Below are 18,898 nucleotides of genomic sequence, written 5' to 3' on the forward strand. Positions count from 1 at the left end.
TCTTTACTTGTTTGTATCTCCTACAAAAGGTAAACATTTTAATAGTGGTATTATGAAAGGTACATCTTGATGTATGTTCCGGTACAACAGATATATTTTGTTGTCACAACACCTTAGTGAAACAGCAAATAAAGACGAATTTAAAAAGAAAGCTTAAAATTTTAAACTTTCAGTTAAACTTCAGGTTTAACTTTAGGTTTAACTTAAAGTGAAAAGCAAACAAAACAAATAGTCTGGTAACTCAGGTGAGCCATAGGTCAAAATGACTACGTAGGTTATCAATAAGACTCACCCCAAGTGGAATTCTGAAGAACTGTCCAGAAAGTTATCATATGTAAAAACTAACAATTGACAATATATAGATTAGAAGAAAGAAAACTGGGAAAAAATTCACAATCTTTACAGACTTACGTCACTTAGTGTAAGGGCTAAGAGCCAAGACAGTATGTGATTTACAAGAATGCAATAATTAAATCTTGAGTAAATATTAAATAATGTACATTATACTGCGTTTAGAAAAAGGTGGTATTATGCAATATGCTTTAGAAACATTTTAATCCAAAAGAATAAAAACCACAACCTCTTTTGTTCCCTAAAATTATTTTATTACTAAAAGAATCACATATATATATCTTCAGTTAGAACAAAAAAAAAAAACTACTGTAGATCCAGTACAGAGAATAGACTGGAGGAGGGCAAGCATGGATGTTGAAAGAACAATTAAATTGTTATTGTTATTGCATTAGTCTAGGGGTAAAAGAGAACAGTAGCTTGGAGTAAGATTGGCAGAAAGAAGAAAAGAAACCAAAGGAAGTGGGCAAATTTGAGAGCTATTCGAGTGGGTAGAAGAGAATGGACTGGGTATCTGATTGGACAGGGGGTTAAGAATAATCAAGGTGACTTCTGTGTATCTGGCTTGGACAGCTGAGCGGATGCTGCTTCTATTAAAATGAATTAAGGACAGCCAGGGAAAGGACAGGTTTAGGGGAAAAAGATGATGAATGCAGTCTTGCACATACTGAGTCTGAATATGTACAAGTTAAGATGAAATCCTCGGCCGGGCGCAGTGGCTCATGCCTGTAATCCCAGCACTTTGGGAGGCCGAGATGGGCGGATCACCTGAGGTCGGGAGTTCGAGACCAGCCTGACTAACATGGAGAAACCCTATCTCTACTAGCAATACAAAATTAGCCAGGCATAGAGGTGCATTTCATAATCTCAGCTACTCAGGAGGCTGAGGAAGGAGAATTGCTTGAATCCAGGAGGCAGAAGTTGCAGTGAGCTGAGATCATGCCATTGCACTCCAGCCTAGCTAACAAGAGCAAAACTCTGTCTCCAAAAAAAAAAAAAAAAAAAAAAAAGATGAAATCTTCATTGGCAGTTTGTTATAAATGTCTTGAGCTAAGAGGAGACATCTCTGATGTACATATAGATATCGAGTCATTATATCATTTTAGATAGGAAGTAGGCCAAAAAACTGTGATGTCATGGATACCAAGCATTCTAAGAAGTTAGGTATGTCAGAGGTACTGACTACTACTCAGTAGTCAAGTAAGATCAAGATAAAAATGTGTTTGGTTTAGTACAAAACTTTGTTGGAGTCACTGCTAACCTTAGTAAAGTTGTTTTAGTTGTGGGAAAGCAAGATACACTATAGTGAATTAAGAGTAAAGGAGAGGTTATGAACAGTGTATGTAACTCTAAGTGATCTGGCCATGAGTGGATGAAGAAGAAATGTAGTTACCTGGAGAGGAAAGCACAGAGGTTGTCTGAAGACTTGTCGAGGAAATATGGAGGGGTTGTCAGAAGGCTGGGAGAGATGTAAGCATGTTTTAAAAAGCTGATGAGAAGGATACAACTGAAAGGAGTAAGTTAAAGATGCAAGAAAGAAAAGAGAGAGTCAATAGTCTCTCTTTTCCTGAAAGGAGGAAGGGAATGAGATCCAGAGCATAACCTGAGAGACTCATCTTATAGAGGAAGACAAAACACTATCAATTGTGCCTCAAGCGAAAGAGAGCAGGCAAACAGGTTTACAGCATGCTCACATCTGAAGCTCCCAATTTCTTTATAAAATTGTGTGGAGTGGATATAGGATTATCGGTTTAATGGAGGAAATAATGATTTGCTTACAGAAATTGGGAATTGACCAATAGCGCTGAAGGCCCAGTGAAATTTGGTAATCATAAAATTTAGAGTGGTACTATTCTTCCCTATTGTACACCTACAGAATATTTCAGGGCTCACATAAGAGATGATATATTCATAGTAAGGCACTTATAATTTCAGAGAACAGTTTTAACAACAGCTGCCTAAAATAAATGATTACATGATTCTTGTATTTTATCAGTTAACTGAGCCTAGTAATTTTTCCCCATTTGAAAAGGTACACATTTTAATCATCAAGATGTCATTTAAATGCTATCAAATCCAAGATTTTTAGTACAAGTCAACTATCTCATATGACCACAACTAAAAAATGAATTGATATAAAAGTGTTTTTTTAAATACATAAAAACATAGCTGTATGTAGCTATATTTGTGTGTACAAATGTGGAATCCTTATTAATCTGATTAGATGATCCTAATTGGGCTAGACTCTTTCTTATACTATTACCATGAAGCAAGACTCTGCTAAATACATAGGGGCATTTTTGTTTGTTTAATGGGCTAAACTTTAAGATTTTAGCAAGTCAGTTGTTATATGATTGCAAGCTAAAGTCTCAATTATTCATGGAAGGTTGGCTTTTTAGGATCTGCTTAGAAATACAAAATGTTCACATTACATTTAAAATATTCTTTAAATTCTACCAATTTAGCATGGTTTTCTTAAGTTATCAAGGATTTACTGTAAGTTTATACCTAAAGTAATCTTGAACGACCACCAACAAATGCCTTTACCATCTACAAAAAGGCATAAATATGCACAAATAACACGATTTAAACATCAAAAATAATATTTATGTTTCCATGAATAAACAAACGCAAGTACTTATGATTTTTTACAATAGTGGAATATAATCTTAGGCATTAATATGTCAGTGGTCCCTAAACAATTCCCAATATTAGAGAAATGGCAGTAGTTATTTAAAAATTCACTGAATTCAAATTTTCATTACTAAATAGGAAATTTTTAAAAGTGCCCAACCTATAAGCCTACTTATTATAAGCCAAAATGATTTAAAAAGCTAAGACTGGTCACATTCCCCTTAATGCTCAGTTTCCTAAACAACAATCCATTTTTTTTTTACCCTTAGAAAACTCTCCTATATTTATCCAAAGTAAATATAAATCAGGAATAAATGAATAATTGAGACGATTACTTATGTTTACATGAACTTTTTGATCAATTTTAAAGGTGAAAAATCCAGTAATATCTTTTCTAATACAAAATTTTCTTAACAAAAACATTTAAGTAATAACCATAAAAATATCCCCCAGGGAATTTTTCAATATAATTATTGAGTTCAAGTTTAAAGTAATCAATATACATAAAACCTACTTTCTGTCAGATCCTCAATCTTTTCCCACATAGTAACAGCATGAGATCTATATCTTGTACTCAAATCCTGAACTACCAATATTTAGGAAATCAAATTAATATTAAGGGGAAAAGGTGCTCTTTCTGTAACGTCATAGAATCTCAAATCTCATTAAGGCTACTTAGGATACCCAAAGCATCAAATATAAAAACAATGTTCACTGCCCATTAACACTGCAGAAGTATCTAACACTTGTATGATTCTACTGCATAAAATTTGCTTGCTATACTAAAAACACCAAATGACAGACTAGAGTATTGTTACAGTGGTTTAGAGAATCTTACAAAAGATCTTTTTGATTATTGTAATGCAACATTGAATCTTCATGAAAAGCATAGCATCATTACATTTTGGGAAGACTCTGATCTGTAACGTAATACAACAGCGTGGCCTCACCTACATGGTAAAGGCCCATAATGACTAAGCCAGGTAGGCCATGGCTTATCAGATTTTTATTCATTTTATACCATAGTCATTCCCCTCCTCTTTATTGTATACAGTGCTTTTCAGTTTATCAGTATATTACACTTTTAAAAAATAACTGTTCAAGACAAGCTACAATGATTCAGCAACTAAATCTTAAACCCAGGAGCAAGAAATGCAGCTGATATTTTTCTAAAGCAACAAAATTTCACTCAAGAAAATCTTCCTGTATAGTCAAAGAATTAGTTCAATAATTCAATAAAACATATGCTATGAAATTGACCATCTGAAAAATAAATAATCATATGAATCAGTACCTAAATTCTGTAATTTTGCTGTTATTTTTCAGTAGATGAAAAGCATCCTGATCCACTTAATTTTAACAGGCTCATAATTTACATGACACATTTTAAGAAGATACTATCCTTATAAGCTTTCTTACCTTTAAAAATTTATTTACTATTACCTGCAAACAATAGGTAACAGAGCTTTGCCTCTGCTCTTCGTTCTTTTATACTAATGTATACTCACAGCTTGAATAAAACATTACAATATTTATGAAATGAATCATTGTAATAAGACCACTACTTACAATTTACTATTTTATAGTCTCCCTCTGCAACTTTCTACAAAGCTCTTTTTACCCTCTTTGTTTAAAATTTCAGGGTTTTTAGAGGGTGGGGGGGGGGTAGGGAAAATGCATTCTGGAAGGGACAGCAATTAAAAGTATTAGCAAAAATAAAGAGGCTAATCTTTCTTCAATATTGGACAGTATAAGATCCTAACTAATGTTAATTTAAAAAACAAAAGCTAAATCACAGATTTGCAACAGTTCACACCCTGAAAATGTGGCCTAATTACCCTGAAAATATATAATCTATAAATAAATACAGATAAAATACAAAATTCACATTTAATATTCTGACTTTAAATCCTGAATTTTGCCAAACTATCTCATTATCATTTTCATTTCAAAATCTATCTTGTTTCAGAAAAATAGCCTTCATCCATTGATATTCTAAAAATAGACTCCTACTGTCTTTTTTACAAGAAAGAATATTTCTTGGTTCTGAGTCCTTCCATATCAGCTACATCATCAATACCTAAAATTCTTATTTAATCCCGTCTTTGGCAATCAAAATGGTAACTAAACATACAAAAAAAAATCTTACCTATATGCTGCATTTTCTTTCAAATGCAAAGTGGTTAGATTCCCCTTCTACTTAATCAGTACAGGGTCTGGACATTTTTCAGTCTGACTTGCAAATATTTGCTTTCCCTCTTAGGGCATAGCATCCGCAGGGTTATACAGCACTACTTACATTCTCTTCCACATAAAAATCAGACATTACATGAAAGGAAAAGAAAGACAGCCCATTTCAAAGCATCTGGCAAACCTCCATTGGCAACCTGCCAAGCCTCTGCTAAACCTTCCTGTCTTTCCGAGCATGCTCACTTAAAACCAACAGCATGTTACTATGGCAACTCTGTAGGCAGCCTGTAAGTATGAACCGCCATTCTGATTTCAGAGTGTAAAAAAACCAAATACTGCAGGGGAAGTAAAAGGAAAGAAATAGCGTATGCCCTTCATCACATACGAGTATACTCATTTCATTTCATAAATTCGTATTTGTGTATTTAAAACAGAAGCATCCCACATTTTTCCAGGCAAATATTTTTCATGCTCAAATAGGTCCCCCTTTTCAGTAAATTCATTGTCTTTGTCTTGCCCCTAAGCCCTTTTACCCCATAACAACCAAAAATACACTAGACAGTTTACCCCATTTGATACAACACTGCAGAATAGACAAAAGTATTCATATAAGCAATCATACAGTATTCCATGGATGATTTCCTACAATTATACGCACATTATAAATGACATGGCAATATTACTAAGAAAACCATTAGCACTTAGAACACACAATCTAAATCTTTTCTATGATTTACCAAATTGCCAAATGAAATTGTCTTTGGGGTTTGGATAGGATTTTTTTTTTTCCCTTATTATCCTTGAAATATTGTGAAATGTCTGAAAGAGGTTTTAAAGTTGAGACAGGCCAGACCTGGGTGCAAATCCCTATCCTTCCCATTTTAGTTGTGCCACCTTGGGAAAGTTACTTAACTTTTTTGAACCTCCCTTTCCTTACCTTTAAAGTAGGATAACAACAGTTACTTTATACGGTGGTAGTTTAAATGAGTTAACACATATAAAATACCTAAAACTTTTTTTTTTTCCCTCCTGGGTTGTTTTGGAAAACACCCCGAAAAAACCAGTGTGCACTTGTTGATTAACTAACCTGAAAAGTATTTTCTTGTAACCTCTTACTAAAAATTAGTTCTGATTTACACACTATGCTATGAGCCAAAAACCTTCCTCAACACCCAAATCAAGCAATGCTAGAAATGGAAACAAATAATAGAGAATCTAAACAGAGGGAAAAATATATGAAGGTATTATCTTCACTAGAGAATATTAAGATGTTTTTATTTGTTACAAACATGAAATTACACCTACCACCTCTTCTTCTGTCTTTTTGACCTCCTTTTCCTTTTCTTCATCATTTTCTTCAGCTGGGCCATCTTCATCATCACTACTGGATGACTCAAGGATTTCACTTATATCCATTTTCCAATTATCAGGAACAACTCTGGTTTTTAAGAAGATGCTTGCTTTCTGAAGCCCTAAGAGTGAAAATGTACTTCAGCAGTTGCTTGGAATTAGCAGCATAGAACAAAAGAAAAGGCATGGCATTCAGAATCAGAAGATCTGAATTCAAATTCAGCTGTCATTTATAAAATGATACAGTAAGCTTGAACATATTTCATAAGTTACAATGTTATATAAAATTTGTTATTACTTTACAGAATACTGTGAGACATCTTAATGGTAAAATATGAAAAATTAAACTTATCTAATAATCACACATCAAATATATCTAGACATTAAAAAAAAAATCAAGTAAGATTGGTTATCAACTCTAAACACTTAAAATGGTGGCACCAGAGAGTATCAGTCTTGCTTTATTTGCTATTTTCCATATAGAGCCACAACATAAAATAACAGGGTAATTCATCCTTATTTTACCTGGTTTACTGGAGAGCTCAGATTCCGGTAGATTGAGAATGTCTACTTGCTTAATGTCCTTTCTTGCTATAGAGTAACTAATTATCAAGAAGAAGGGGAGGAAAATAACTTATTCAATACAAATTATTACTTAAATAGTACATGTTGACATATAGAAAAATAAAAACCTGAAAATCAAAATATTGCCTATAAAATGTTTTTAACTTACTCCTTAATAAAAGGTAAGAAGAGGTAATACAGGCAAAGCTAGTTATCTTAATTCTGAAGTTTTATATATCAAAGTACATTGAGGGCCTCACATTCACAATATTTCAATCTATACATTCCTCCTACAGATAGTACAGGGTAATTTATATCAGCATGATGTTTTCAACACTTGTAGACAACAATGTCTACTTTAATATTTGTGAAATTTATTTTTCATTTTAGTAAAAAAGCACATTTACTAGATAGTAATATTGAAATATTTTTACCACTATAAGATATATTATAGTATTAAATTTTTCACAGAGAACTAGAACTCAGAAAAACTTTTTTAATTTCACTTTTTGATCACAAAGCAGAGATGAGGTTAGGAAAAAGTTTTTATAAGTCTGGATTTCATTTTTTTTGAGACAGAGTCTCACTCTGTCGCCAGGCTGGAGTGCAGTGGTGCGATCTCAGTTCACTGCAACCTCTGCCTCCCAGGTTCAAGTGATTCCCTTGCCTCAGCCTCCCAAGTAGCTAGGACTACAGGCATGCACCACCATACCCGGCTAATTTTTGATATTTTAGTAGAGACGGGGTTTCACCATGTTGGCCAGGATGGTCTCGATCTCCTGAGCTCATGATCTGCCCGCCTTGGCTGGGCATCAGCAACCGCGCCAGGCCCAAAAGTCTGGATTTTAATCATGAAAAAAGTCAAAATAATTGCCCTTGTAATGTAGATTAAAAAAATAAGCTTCAGGCCGGGCAAAGTGGCTCACGCTTGTAATCCCAGCACTATGGGAGGCCGAGACAGGCAGATCACAAGGTCAGGAGATCGAGACCATCCTGGTTAACAGGGTGAAACCCCATCTCTACTGAAAATACAAAAAATTAGCCAGGCGTGGTGGCGGGCGACTGTAGTCCCAGCAACTCCGGAGACAGAGGCATGAGAATGGCATGAAACCAGGAGGTGGAGCTTGCAGTGAGCCAAGATCGCGCCACTGCACTCCAGCCTGGGCAACAGAGCAAGACTCTGTCTCAAAAAAAAATAAAAAAAATAAAAAATAAAAATAAGCTTCGGAGTCAATAATAAATGTCACATACTACACATGATGAAAATATAGAATTTTACAATTAAGGAAAAAAATACCATGCTTTGCTAAAAAAAAACTTAATATTGTTCTCACATAATGTTGTTCACAGATTTTATACAAAATGTGTTAGTGAAAAATACCCTACATTACAAAAAGTCAAAATGTATTAGGTAACAACTTCTCAGTTCATGAATGATTAGACTATTAAAAATAAAGTTTTGGTGGGGGAGCGCTCTATCATTGTAATTCCATATTTTTTCCTCCCATGTAACATCATTAAATAATTCATTACTCACAATTTAGAATCAATAAATGATCGAACTAAACACTGATCCTTTTTCACTGTGATGTCATCATTACAGCTGGGAGATATTACCTGAAATATAAAATAAGAACAGATTGATTCCTATTTCCTGTGCTCAGAAAAAGCATATTTTTCAAAAGAACAATTCTGGATCCCCTAACTTCTCAGATAGATCATCTTTTACAAAAAACAGCTTCATTATAAATAGCCCCTATTATTAAGGAATTACATACAAAAAAAGATACCCTTATATATTTTGTTTAGCATATTGGTTGTCTAGATATTTATTTTATCCATAGTCATTAGATTATAAAATGAATAATTAATGAAATACAGGGCCAGGTCTAGTGACTGATGCATGTAATCCCAGCACTTTGGGAGGTCAAGGTGGACAGATAGCTTGAGCTCAGGAGTTCAAGACCAGCCTGGGTGGCATAGTGAGACACTGTCTCTAACAAAATACCAAAAATTAGCCTGGTGTGGTGGTGTGTGCCTATAGTCCCAGCTACTCAAAAAGCTGGGATGGTAACATCAGTTCATCCCAGGAGATGGAGGCTGCAGTAAGCCAAGATCACGACACTGCACTCCAGCCTGGGCGACGGAGTGAGACCCCATTTCAAAAAGAAAAGAAATATAAATTAAAATGTGACCAGCACTTTAAAAATATCAGGATTTATTCTAAGCTAAATTATTGTCAAAAACTAAATTGTATAATCTGTGATGAAAATTTGGCATATAGTTTTTTAAAATATACTTGAATAAGAATTTTTTGAAATCTGGTCATAAAAAAAAAATCTGTGTTACCTTTTTTAACCAAGATATGTACAATCGTTAGTAATTAAAACAAGTTAAAACATGAACAAAGAACTTTTTAATTTCTTAACTTCTGAAAATAGTATCTTAGCAGTATCATTGGTAAATAATCTCTGTATCCTTTATAGAACTTCATATTTTTAAAAAATTGCTTAAATGTATCTGTTCATGCTCTCCCTAACACTAGCCTCTCTCTGCTACATTCCAGCACCATTCACAGACCTTTGTGCACTGATGGAAATGTTCTGTATCTGTACTGCCCTATACAGTTGCAGTGAGTCACATGGTGCTAAACACTTGAAATGTGGCTGGTGCAACTGAGAGACTGAGTTTTTAATTCTATTTTATTTTAATTAAGTTACATTTAAACTTAAATGGCCACACATGGTTCATGGTTATCATACTGAACAGTGTATATCCAGATAATTGAATATTCTTGGCAGTCACATCAGCTGTCTTAACACCAGATGGAAGTATTTTTTGTTTGTTTGCTAGGTGCTGGTAATTATTAGACTAATAATATAGCCGTGCCAACCCTCAAGGAGCTAACAGTGTACTGGAGGGGCAAACATAAAAAGATACACAAAAAGAACACAATGGAGGATAAGTACAGTGATACCACTAGCACATAATAATATGAAAACATTGAGGAGGGAGATTTTGCCTAACCTGGGCAAGGAAAAGGTGTGGCAGGAAAAGCTTAAAGTAAATTTTAAAGGATGAATAGGCATAATCCAATGTCTAATTACCTCACCTATGAACTATTTAATGGCCTTCAAATAGATTCCTGCCACCTCCAGTCTTTCTAGTAACATGTCATTCTTCATTCACATTCCTAAACATGTAGCTCAAATAACATCACTCTTCTGGAAAATTCTCTGCAGAATTATGCCCAAATTCTTTAGGCAAACTTTTAAAGACCCTTCCGCCCTAGAATCAAATTATGTTCACAGGTATATTTTCTATTATTCTCCGACTCACATTTAATATTTAGCCAAAATGGATTCCCAGAGCAAACAGTTCCGTGAACAAACCCATTCCTTTTTTTTTGAGATGGAGTCTTGCTCTGTTGCCCAGGCTGGAGTGCAGTGGCACGATCTCGGCTCACTGCAAGCTCCGTCTTCCGGGTTCACATCATTCTCCTGCCTTGGCCTCCTGAGTAGCTGGGACTACAGGCGCCCGCCACCATGCCCGGCTAATTTTTTGTGTTTTTAGTAGAGACAGGGTTTCACCGTGTTAGCCAGAATGGTCTCGATCTCCTGACCTTGTGATCTGCCCACCTTGGCCTCCCAAAGTGCTGGGATTACAGGCATGCTATTTTTTTTAACCTATTTTTTTGTTTCCTCTAGTGAAGCTTTGCCTACTATCTTTAAATCCTTCAAAGCTCAGCTCAAAAGCACCTGCTTTGTGAAGGCTTTCTGTATTTTCCTCAAATAAATGTAATCTCTCAGGCCAGGGAGTCCTAATATTGAACATATACTATTTTATATTACTGTTACTTGGATTATTCTGTACATTATACATAAAATCACCAAATGTAAGAATAGTGTCCTACTCATTTTTTATTTGCAATATCCCCTGGTAAATGATAAATCTGAATAAATAAAAGAATTTATTAAAAAAAAAAAAAAACTCTTGGCAAACCTAAAATCTGAATATTCTGCATCCAAATTCCAAATTACTTATTTTTCTATACAACTGAAAGGTTCAAGGGACTTTCAGACTTTCCTCATATAAATTAAATCTATTATCTATGAACTGAGTAATATATTTACACGCACACAGAAAGCTAAAAATATACTTTCAGCTCTTTACAGGATTATAATCTAATTTGAGATACATTTTGTGCCACAATTATTATTAGAGATAAGTGATACCAAAATTCAAAGGTGCATACTTATGTTAAGAGTATTTAGGGCCAGGCGCAGTGGCTCACACCTGTTGATTCCAGCACCTCGGAAGGCCAAGGTCATCGTTTGAGCCCAGGAGTTCGAGACCAGCCTGGACAACATGGTGAAACCACGTCTCCACAAAAAAATACAAAAATTAGCCAGGTGTGCTGACGTACACCTGTGGTCCCAAGCTACTCAGCAGGCTGAGGTGGGAGGATCACCTGAGCCCAGGGAGGTGAAGGCTGCAGTGAGCTGTGATCACATCACTGCACTCCAGTCTGGGCGACAAAGACCCTCTCTCAAAAACAAAACAAAAGAAGAGTATTTAAGAGAGACCCTGCAAAGAAGGTAGGACTTGAGTTGAACTTTAAGAGATATTTAAGAGGGGATGAGGAAGTGGAGGAAGAAGTAAAGGAGTAGGAAGAGAAGAAAAGACATTAATTTCCAATTATTTTTTACTCCTCTCTGAAATAATTCTCTTGTGTATCTCTTCTTCTTACTCCTTCTCTGTGTAAGCAAAAATTAGCTTTCTCTACCAACCCACCTAAAAGTTGTCATTTCCAAAATCTTCCTTCAAATGTAGGTGAATCCCTCCTTTCATCCTTTCTTACTCCACTCTGTACCAAATTTTTTTTATTTACTATACAATCTTTAATAACTATGTAATCTCTTACATGTCTACAGTAAGCTTCTTGAAGGCAATACATTTAAGCCTCTTCTAAAGAACTTTGAACAAAGCTGAACTCACTGTAGATCCTCAGTAAATGCTAATTAATTTAAGGCAGGGATAAAGGCTTAGAGGAGTGATGTATCCTACATATGGGGCAGTTAAACAACTTGAGTATAGTTTACACTAAAAATAGGAAATAAACTGAGAGCCAGGGATGGCCTCAAACATCCATTTAAAAAAATGCAAAACTGATCAATTAGGCAGACTCACTGAAGGTTTTCTATTTCTGAGAATGGGACGATCATGACTAAATTTATATTGTAAAAAGATTTCTCAGCCAGGCATACTGGCTCATACCTGTAATCCCAGCCCCTTGGGAGGCCAAAGTGAGAAGACTGCTTGAGCCCAGGAGTTTGAGACTGGCCTGGGAAACATCGGGAGGCTACATCTCTACAAAAAATAAAAAATAGCCAGGTGTGGAGGCGCATGCCTGTAGTTGTAGCTGCTTGGGAGGCTGAAACAGGAGGAATGCCTGAGCCCAAGAGGCTGAAGCTGCAGTGAGCTGTGCTCACATCACTGCACTCCAGCATTGGCAGCAGAGTGAGACCCTGTCTCAACAGAAAGAAAAAAATATTTCTCTATAAAAGTTAGTGCTGGAAAATTAGTCTGAATTAATAGAAAAGAAAGAATTCAAGAATCAAGTTAAGGGAACCCATGGTAATGGGAATAGAGTAAAAAGCCATTGGACATATTATGAGGGAAGAAATACAAAAGAGCTCAATAAAAGGCTATATAGAATTAAAAAAAGAATAACCAAAGAAGACAGTGAAGTATTCTGGACCTGACTATGATTATTCAATTAAAAAAATCTCCAATAAAGTCCAAATTTGTTTAATATTTTCAAAATATTTTAAATGCTTTTTAAAAATCCATTTTAAACAAATATTTAGATGGCTGATTAACTTTGCAAAGAAAGTTTACCTACCAAAGCAGGGTACCATTCAGTCCTCTCAGTTGCAGACACCACACTTACAACTTTTCCTAGTAATTCATCATTGAGACGGCGCTTGTCTTCATCTTCCTCTTCACTACTTTCTTCTTCCTTTTCATCTTCGGTACTAAAAGTTAGAATAACTTGATCATTATCCTAACACAAATAATTATTTGATACAGAGTACTGTGAATTTAATATAGTCAATTCAATTCCTAATGGATTACCCTGAATTAGTAGCCTCTTCATTCTTATTATAATTGAAGACATGGGTCCTTCCTTAGCCTCACAGAAGTATGTAGTCCTGAGCTGTCTATGGTAACTCTGAGTCCACTTCACTAGATCAGTGAGTGCTTAGGCTTAGGCTCTCATGCCAACACCAGCTGGGACAGAAAAACCTAATTACAACACCATTAAATACTTATTATGCCAAATACTTTTTTTTTTTTAAGATTGCCTTTCTATTTTTATGCCAGGTAACATAACTTTAATTTTCTAACTGGCTACGAAAATATCTGGCTATGAAAACACCCATAAGGGTTTACTTAAGGTAACTTATCTGGGTAACTAAAGTTTACCCTTAAGTGTCAACAAATTTTAAGCATACATATTTATATATATGTGTGTATATATATGTGTATATATATGTACATACGTGTGTGTGTGTGTATATTTGGAAATGGAGTCTCGCTTTGTCACCCAGGCTGGAGTGCAGTGTGACTATCTCAGCTTACTGCAACCTCTGCCTCCCGGGGTTCAAGCGATTCTCCTGCCTCAGCCTCCCGAGTAGCTAGGATTATAGGCATGTGCCACCACACCTAGCTAATTTTTGTATTTTTAGAAGAGACAGGGTTTCACCATGTTGGCCAGGCTGGTCTTGAACTCCTGACCTCATGATCCACCCACCTCGGCCTCTCAAAGTGCTGGAACTACAGGTGTGAGGCACCGTGCCCAGCCAAGCCTACACTTTTAAAATAAAAATAACTATGTATTCCCCATTTGAGCTCCTAATGAATGTATATTGAATTTGACATCTTCTTGAAGACATCCCGCAATATATTGATAATGTTGGAGTTTACTAAAGTACACAGAGCTATTAACTCTTATTAATTCTTAAATGGCTCAAAACCACTTAGTTCATTATATTTTTATGGTTTTAGTCCTTCTTTTCTTCTCATAGACTTCTCAGCTGTGAGACTCACAGTTTTCTTTATTGACTGCATCTGCTAATTTTTCCTATATTTCCTTTTGACACATCTTCCAATCGGCTGCACTCTGAGAAACCTGATAACTCAACTTGTTAAAATTATAAAATAAGTATAAGGGAGTTTTCAGTAGAAGTCTATGGAGGTAGTTCATAAATAAAATACTGGGTATTGAATTATTAAATATATATCAGGTCCTGAGTACTTATTACACACTGATAAATTTATATACATTATCGGCTGGGCGCAGTGGTTCATGCCTGTAATCCCAGCACTTTGGGAGGCCAAAGCAGGTGGATCCCTTGGTCAGGAGTTGGAGACCAGCCTGGCGAATATGATAAAACCCCATCTCTACTAAAATACAAAAATTAGCCAGGTGTGGTATCACACACCTGTAGTCCTGGCTACTCGGGAGGCTGAGGCACGAGAATCACTTGAACCTGGGAGGCAGAGGTTGCAATGAGCTGAGATCACATCACTACGCTCCAGTCTGGGTGACAAAGTGAGACTCTGGCTCAAAAAAACAAAAAACAAAAACAACAACAACAAAAAAGAAAATTGTACACATTATCTAATACAAAAACCAGCAAGCCATTACCATTCCCATTTTCCTCAGCTATAAATTGAGAATATCTTGCAGGTTTTGTGAAGATTTGAGTTATTATACATAAATGCAGTTAACTATAAAGATGTTAAGTAATTTTCCCGAAGTGATATATCTAGTATATGGCTGAGTTGGGATTTCCATTTAGGGTCCTCAGAGGTCTTTTACTACTTTCTGGTTTGCAGCTTAGGTGTTATTTGACTTTGCCTTTAAAAATACTCATTATATACTCCCCAGGAGCAGTGAGTACATATCTAATACTGGGATCTTGGTTTCTAAATCTTATTTCCCACTAAAATAAATGAGGGACCCTTGTAGAAATGGCCAATTCCAGGGTTGGCGCAGGAAAAAATTAACATGAGCCTAGGATACCTTGTCATGCCAGAAGGTGAAAAAGTGCTCAAGAAATGGTGAGGCCTTATCAAAAGAACACAGAAGCCATCCTGGAAAGGCTCCCTTGGCTAAATCTGGAACAACCTGAATTATAACCCATTAAGTAAAATTAGAATCCATAGCATTAGGAAAAGAATTTCATTATAGCTAAATGGTAACTAAAAAATGTAGCAAGAACGAAAAATTAGAAAAATCAGCATTTTGCTATCATAATAGTACTAACTGATTCAGGCAAGAATTATTAGTAGATAAAACTTGAAAATGGAAGTTTGACAGAGAATAGAATATTTAAGTAGTCTCAAAGTATCTCCACGTAGATTTACAAATTACAAAGGGGAAAAATGGTAACTATAGTAATTCTGAAGTTGAGAAATTTGGCAGACACCACACTAACCAGGTGATCAAAGGTAGTGTCACCAGGTATGGGACAAACTGATAATACTTCTTGCTGGGCTTTCCTTCAGGACACAACATCACTTATGGAGTATAATGTATAACCTGAATCTAACAATGAGAAAACAATCTGACAAACGTATATAAGGGAAAAGATTACAAGACTATTGTCATGTATTCTTCAAAAATGTCAATGTCATGGGGAAAACAAAGGCTGCACAATTTTTTCAGATTAAAGGAGACTCAAGAACCATATAAACTAAATGCAATGCATGATCTTGAATTGGATCCTGGAATCAGGGGAACTGGGGGATGCTATAAAGGCTTTTATTGGAATAACTGGCAAAGTTTGAAATATTAACCATATGATAGTAGTCCATCAATGTTAAATTTTCTAAATTTGGTATTCATACTTTGGTTACGTAAAAGCATCTCCTTGTTCTTAAATATTTAATGATAAAGGATCATGATGCTTGCCACTTCCTCTCAAATAGTTCAGCAAAATAAAATTATTATTACAAAATATAAAAATAATTAGTATAGGCTGGGAGTGGCCCAACACTTTGGGAGGCCGCGACGGGTGGATCACGAGGTCAAGAGATCAAAATCATCCTGGCCAACAGGTAAAACCCTGGCTCTACTAAAAATACAAAAATTAGCTAGGCGTGGTGGCACGCACCTGTAGTTCCAGCTACTCGGAAGGTTGAGGCAGGAGAATCACTTGAACCCGGGAGGCAGAGGCTGCAATAAGCTGAGATTGCGCCACTGCACTCCAGCCTGGCGACAGAGTGAGACTCCATCTCAAAAAAAAAAAAAGAAAAGAAAAAAATTTGTATATATAGAGAGAAGGAATCATAAAGCAAATGTGTGAAAAATGTTAAGAACTAGTAAATCTAGATAAAGCGTACATAGACATTAGGCCAGGCGCAGTGGCTCACACCTATAATCCCAGCCAGCACTTTGGGAGGCCAAGGAGGGCGAATCACTTGAGGTCAGGAGTTTGAAACCCATTTGGCCGACATAGTGAAATCCCGTCTCTACTGAAAATACAAAAACTAGCCAGGCGTGGTGGCGCATCTGTAATCCCAACTACTCAGGAGACTGAGGCAGGAGAATCACTTGAACCTGGGAGGCAAAGGCTGCAGTGAGCCAAGATCGTGCCACTGCACTCCAGCCTTGGTGGCACAGTGAAACTCCGTCTCACAAAAAAAAAAAAAAAAAAAAAAAAAAAAAAAAAAAACGGAAAAAAAAAAGTATATAGACATTCACACAGACATTCATGTATTATTCTTGCAATCTTTAAGTTTGAAATGTTTTTCAAGTAAAAGATAAAAAACATATACTCACTTAAAATAGAAAAATCATCATATCAGTTAAAAATTTTGGGCCGGGTGCAGTGGCTCAGGCTGGGCGTGGTGGCTCATGCCTGTAATCCCAGCACTTTGGGAGGCTGAAGCAGGTGGATGACGAGGTCAGGAGTTCGAGACCAGCCTGGCCAGTACGGTGAAACCCTGTCTCTACTAAAAATACAAAAAAAAAAAAAAAAAAAAAAGTGGCTGGGTGTGGTGGCATGTGCCTGTAGTCCCAGCTGCTCAGGAGGCTGAGGCAGGAGACTTGCTTGAACTCGGGAGGCAGAGGTTGCAGTTAGCCAAGGCCGCAGTGAGCCGAGATTGCACCACCGCACTCCAGCCTGGGCGACAGAGCGAGACTCCATCTCAAAAAACAAAATCCAAAACAAAACAAAAAAAACTTTGGCAAAGTAACTTAAAAATAATCTTTTTAAAATAAGAGTTGTTATCATTCCTGGCAAATAATGGGAATAATCAAGAACAAGGTCCACTCAGCATAAAATGTCTAACATAAGGATACAATATGCTATGGAAAGCTTACCCAAATGAATTTAGCCATCCTAAGAAAATCACTTGTTTAATGTTCTAATTATTGTAATTAAAATGATACCATATACGAAAAAACTCACACAGGAAGAGAAGACCTCCTTCCCCTGTTTGTCTTCTTTGCAATTACTGGAGTTCCAAAATGCTCTGGATTTGTTAATGGAAGCTGGTCAAGTGTCTGTATAAGAAACAGATTAATTAAATCACGTTTTCTCTCTAGATCAGTACCTGTAGTTCAATCCAAATAGTCCATCCATGTCACCCTACCTCACTCTCTGCAAAATGTCTCTCTCCTTTCAGACAAAGCGAGGTACGTCTCAATGTTCGCTCGTCACCATCATCAAACACTATAATAAGCACAAGGTATCAGAGAATTTATGCACACTAATGAAATAAAAACTTAAAAGCACAGAATGCTATTATTGCTATTAATTAGAGCTTAATATTTGTAAGAACCATTATTTTAGTCATTTTTCAAAACCTTTACAATGAGCATACCATGCCATATTTTTCATTCTATAGATAACAAAAACACAGGTTAAATGGCTGCCCACAACTGCTTAAGTATCTCCATCGGCTTTTTTGATAGAACTATCACTACAGAACCACCTTCTTAACTCATTAGCAACCTAGTCAAAGCATAAATATTAAATTAACTGCAATTCTAGGAGAATGAACAAAAACCTGATTTTTAAAAAAGTATGGATTTTTCCACAAAAGTTTAATATTAGAGTACCCCTAACTTCCAGAAACTGACTCCTGGTATTGCTACTGAATTATTTTACTGCTTCTATTTATTTGCATGATAACCTACTACACATGTACTGGCTGCCAAATTCTAAAGTCATAAGATACAAGTTCTTTCTTTTGTTAGAAAAGGATATAAGTAGTTTGTTTAAAAAAATAAAAAAAAAAAAGACAGGATTTTGCTATTTTACCCAGGTTGGTCTCAAACTCCTGGCCTCAATGATCCTCCCGCCTAGGCCTCCGAAAGTGCTCATTCTACAGGCATCAGCCACTGTACCCAGCTGAGTAGTTTAGCAATAAAGGTTGAAATAAGGAAACAGAAAGATAAAGTTTTTAGTGCAGGCATGGTGGCTCACCATGGGACCTGTGGTCCCAGCTACTGGAGAGGACATGGTGGAACTATTGCTTGAGCAGGGAGAAACCAAGGCTCAACCACGGTTAGTGAGCCATGATTATGCCACTGGGTGACAGCAAAACCAGATTCTGTCTCAAAAAAAATAAAAACATACAAATATAAAAGGTTTTTTTAAAAAGAAACTTTAGACCAGGTGCGGTGGCTCACGCCTGTAATCCCAGCACTTTGGGAGGCTGAGGTGGGCAGATCACTAGGTCAGGACATGGAGACCATCCTGGCTAAGACGGTGAAACCCCGTCTCTACTA

The 18,898-nt window shown here is 36.1% G+C and overlaps 1 protein-coding gene across 4 annotated transcripts in view; it reads right to left on the reverse strand.

Annotated features, from left to right (window-relative positions):
* The window catches only part of ARID4A (AT-rich interaction domain 4A), a 75,363-nt gene that overhangs the window by 37,323 nt on the left and 19,142 nt on the right, over window positions 1-18,898 (reverse strand). For 3 of the 4 annotated variants that reach the window (XM_050799708.1, XM_050799706.1, XM_050799707.1), the window contains exons 6-11: window positions 17,758-17,837; window positions 17,574-17,668; window positions 12,995-13,127; window positions 8,627-8,706; window positions 7,051-7,127; window positions 6,481-6,647 (exon numbers count right to left, since the gene is read on the reverse strand). In XM_050799708.1, coding sequence (XP_050655665.1) covers window positions 6,481-6,647; window positions 7,051-7,127; window positions 8,627-8,706; window positions 12,995-13,127; window positions 17,574-17,668; window positions 17,758-17,837 — 632 coding nt within the window. Of the gene's footprint in view, window positions 1-6,480; window positions 6,648-7,050; window positions 7,128-8,626; window positions 8,707-12,366; window positions 12,790-12,994; window positions 13,128-17,573; window positions 17,669-17,757; window positions 17,838-18,898 lie in introns of those variants that run through there. The other variant, XM_050799709.1, reaches the window with a different exon arrangement.

Source organism: Macaca thibetana, chromosome 7 (assembly GCF_024542745.1).
Source record: "Macaca thibetana thibetana isolate TM-01 chromosome 7, ASM2454274v1, whole genome shotgun sequence".
Classification (NCBI taxonomy): Eukaryota; Metazoa; Chordata; class Mammalia; order Primates; family Cercopithecidae; genus Macaca; species Macaca thibetana.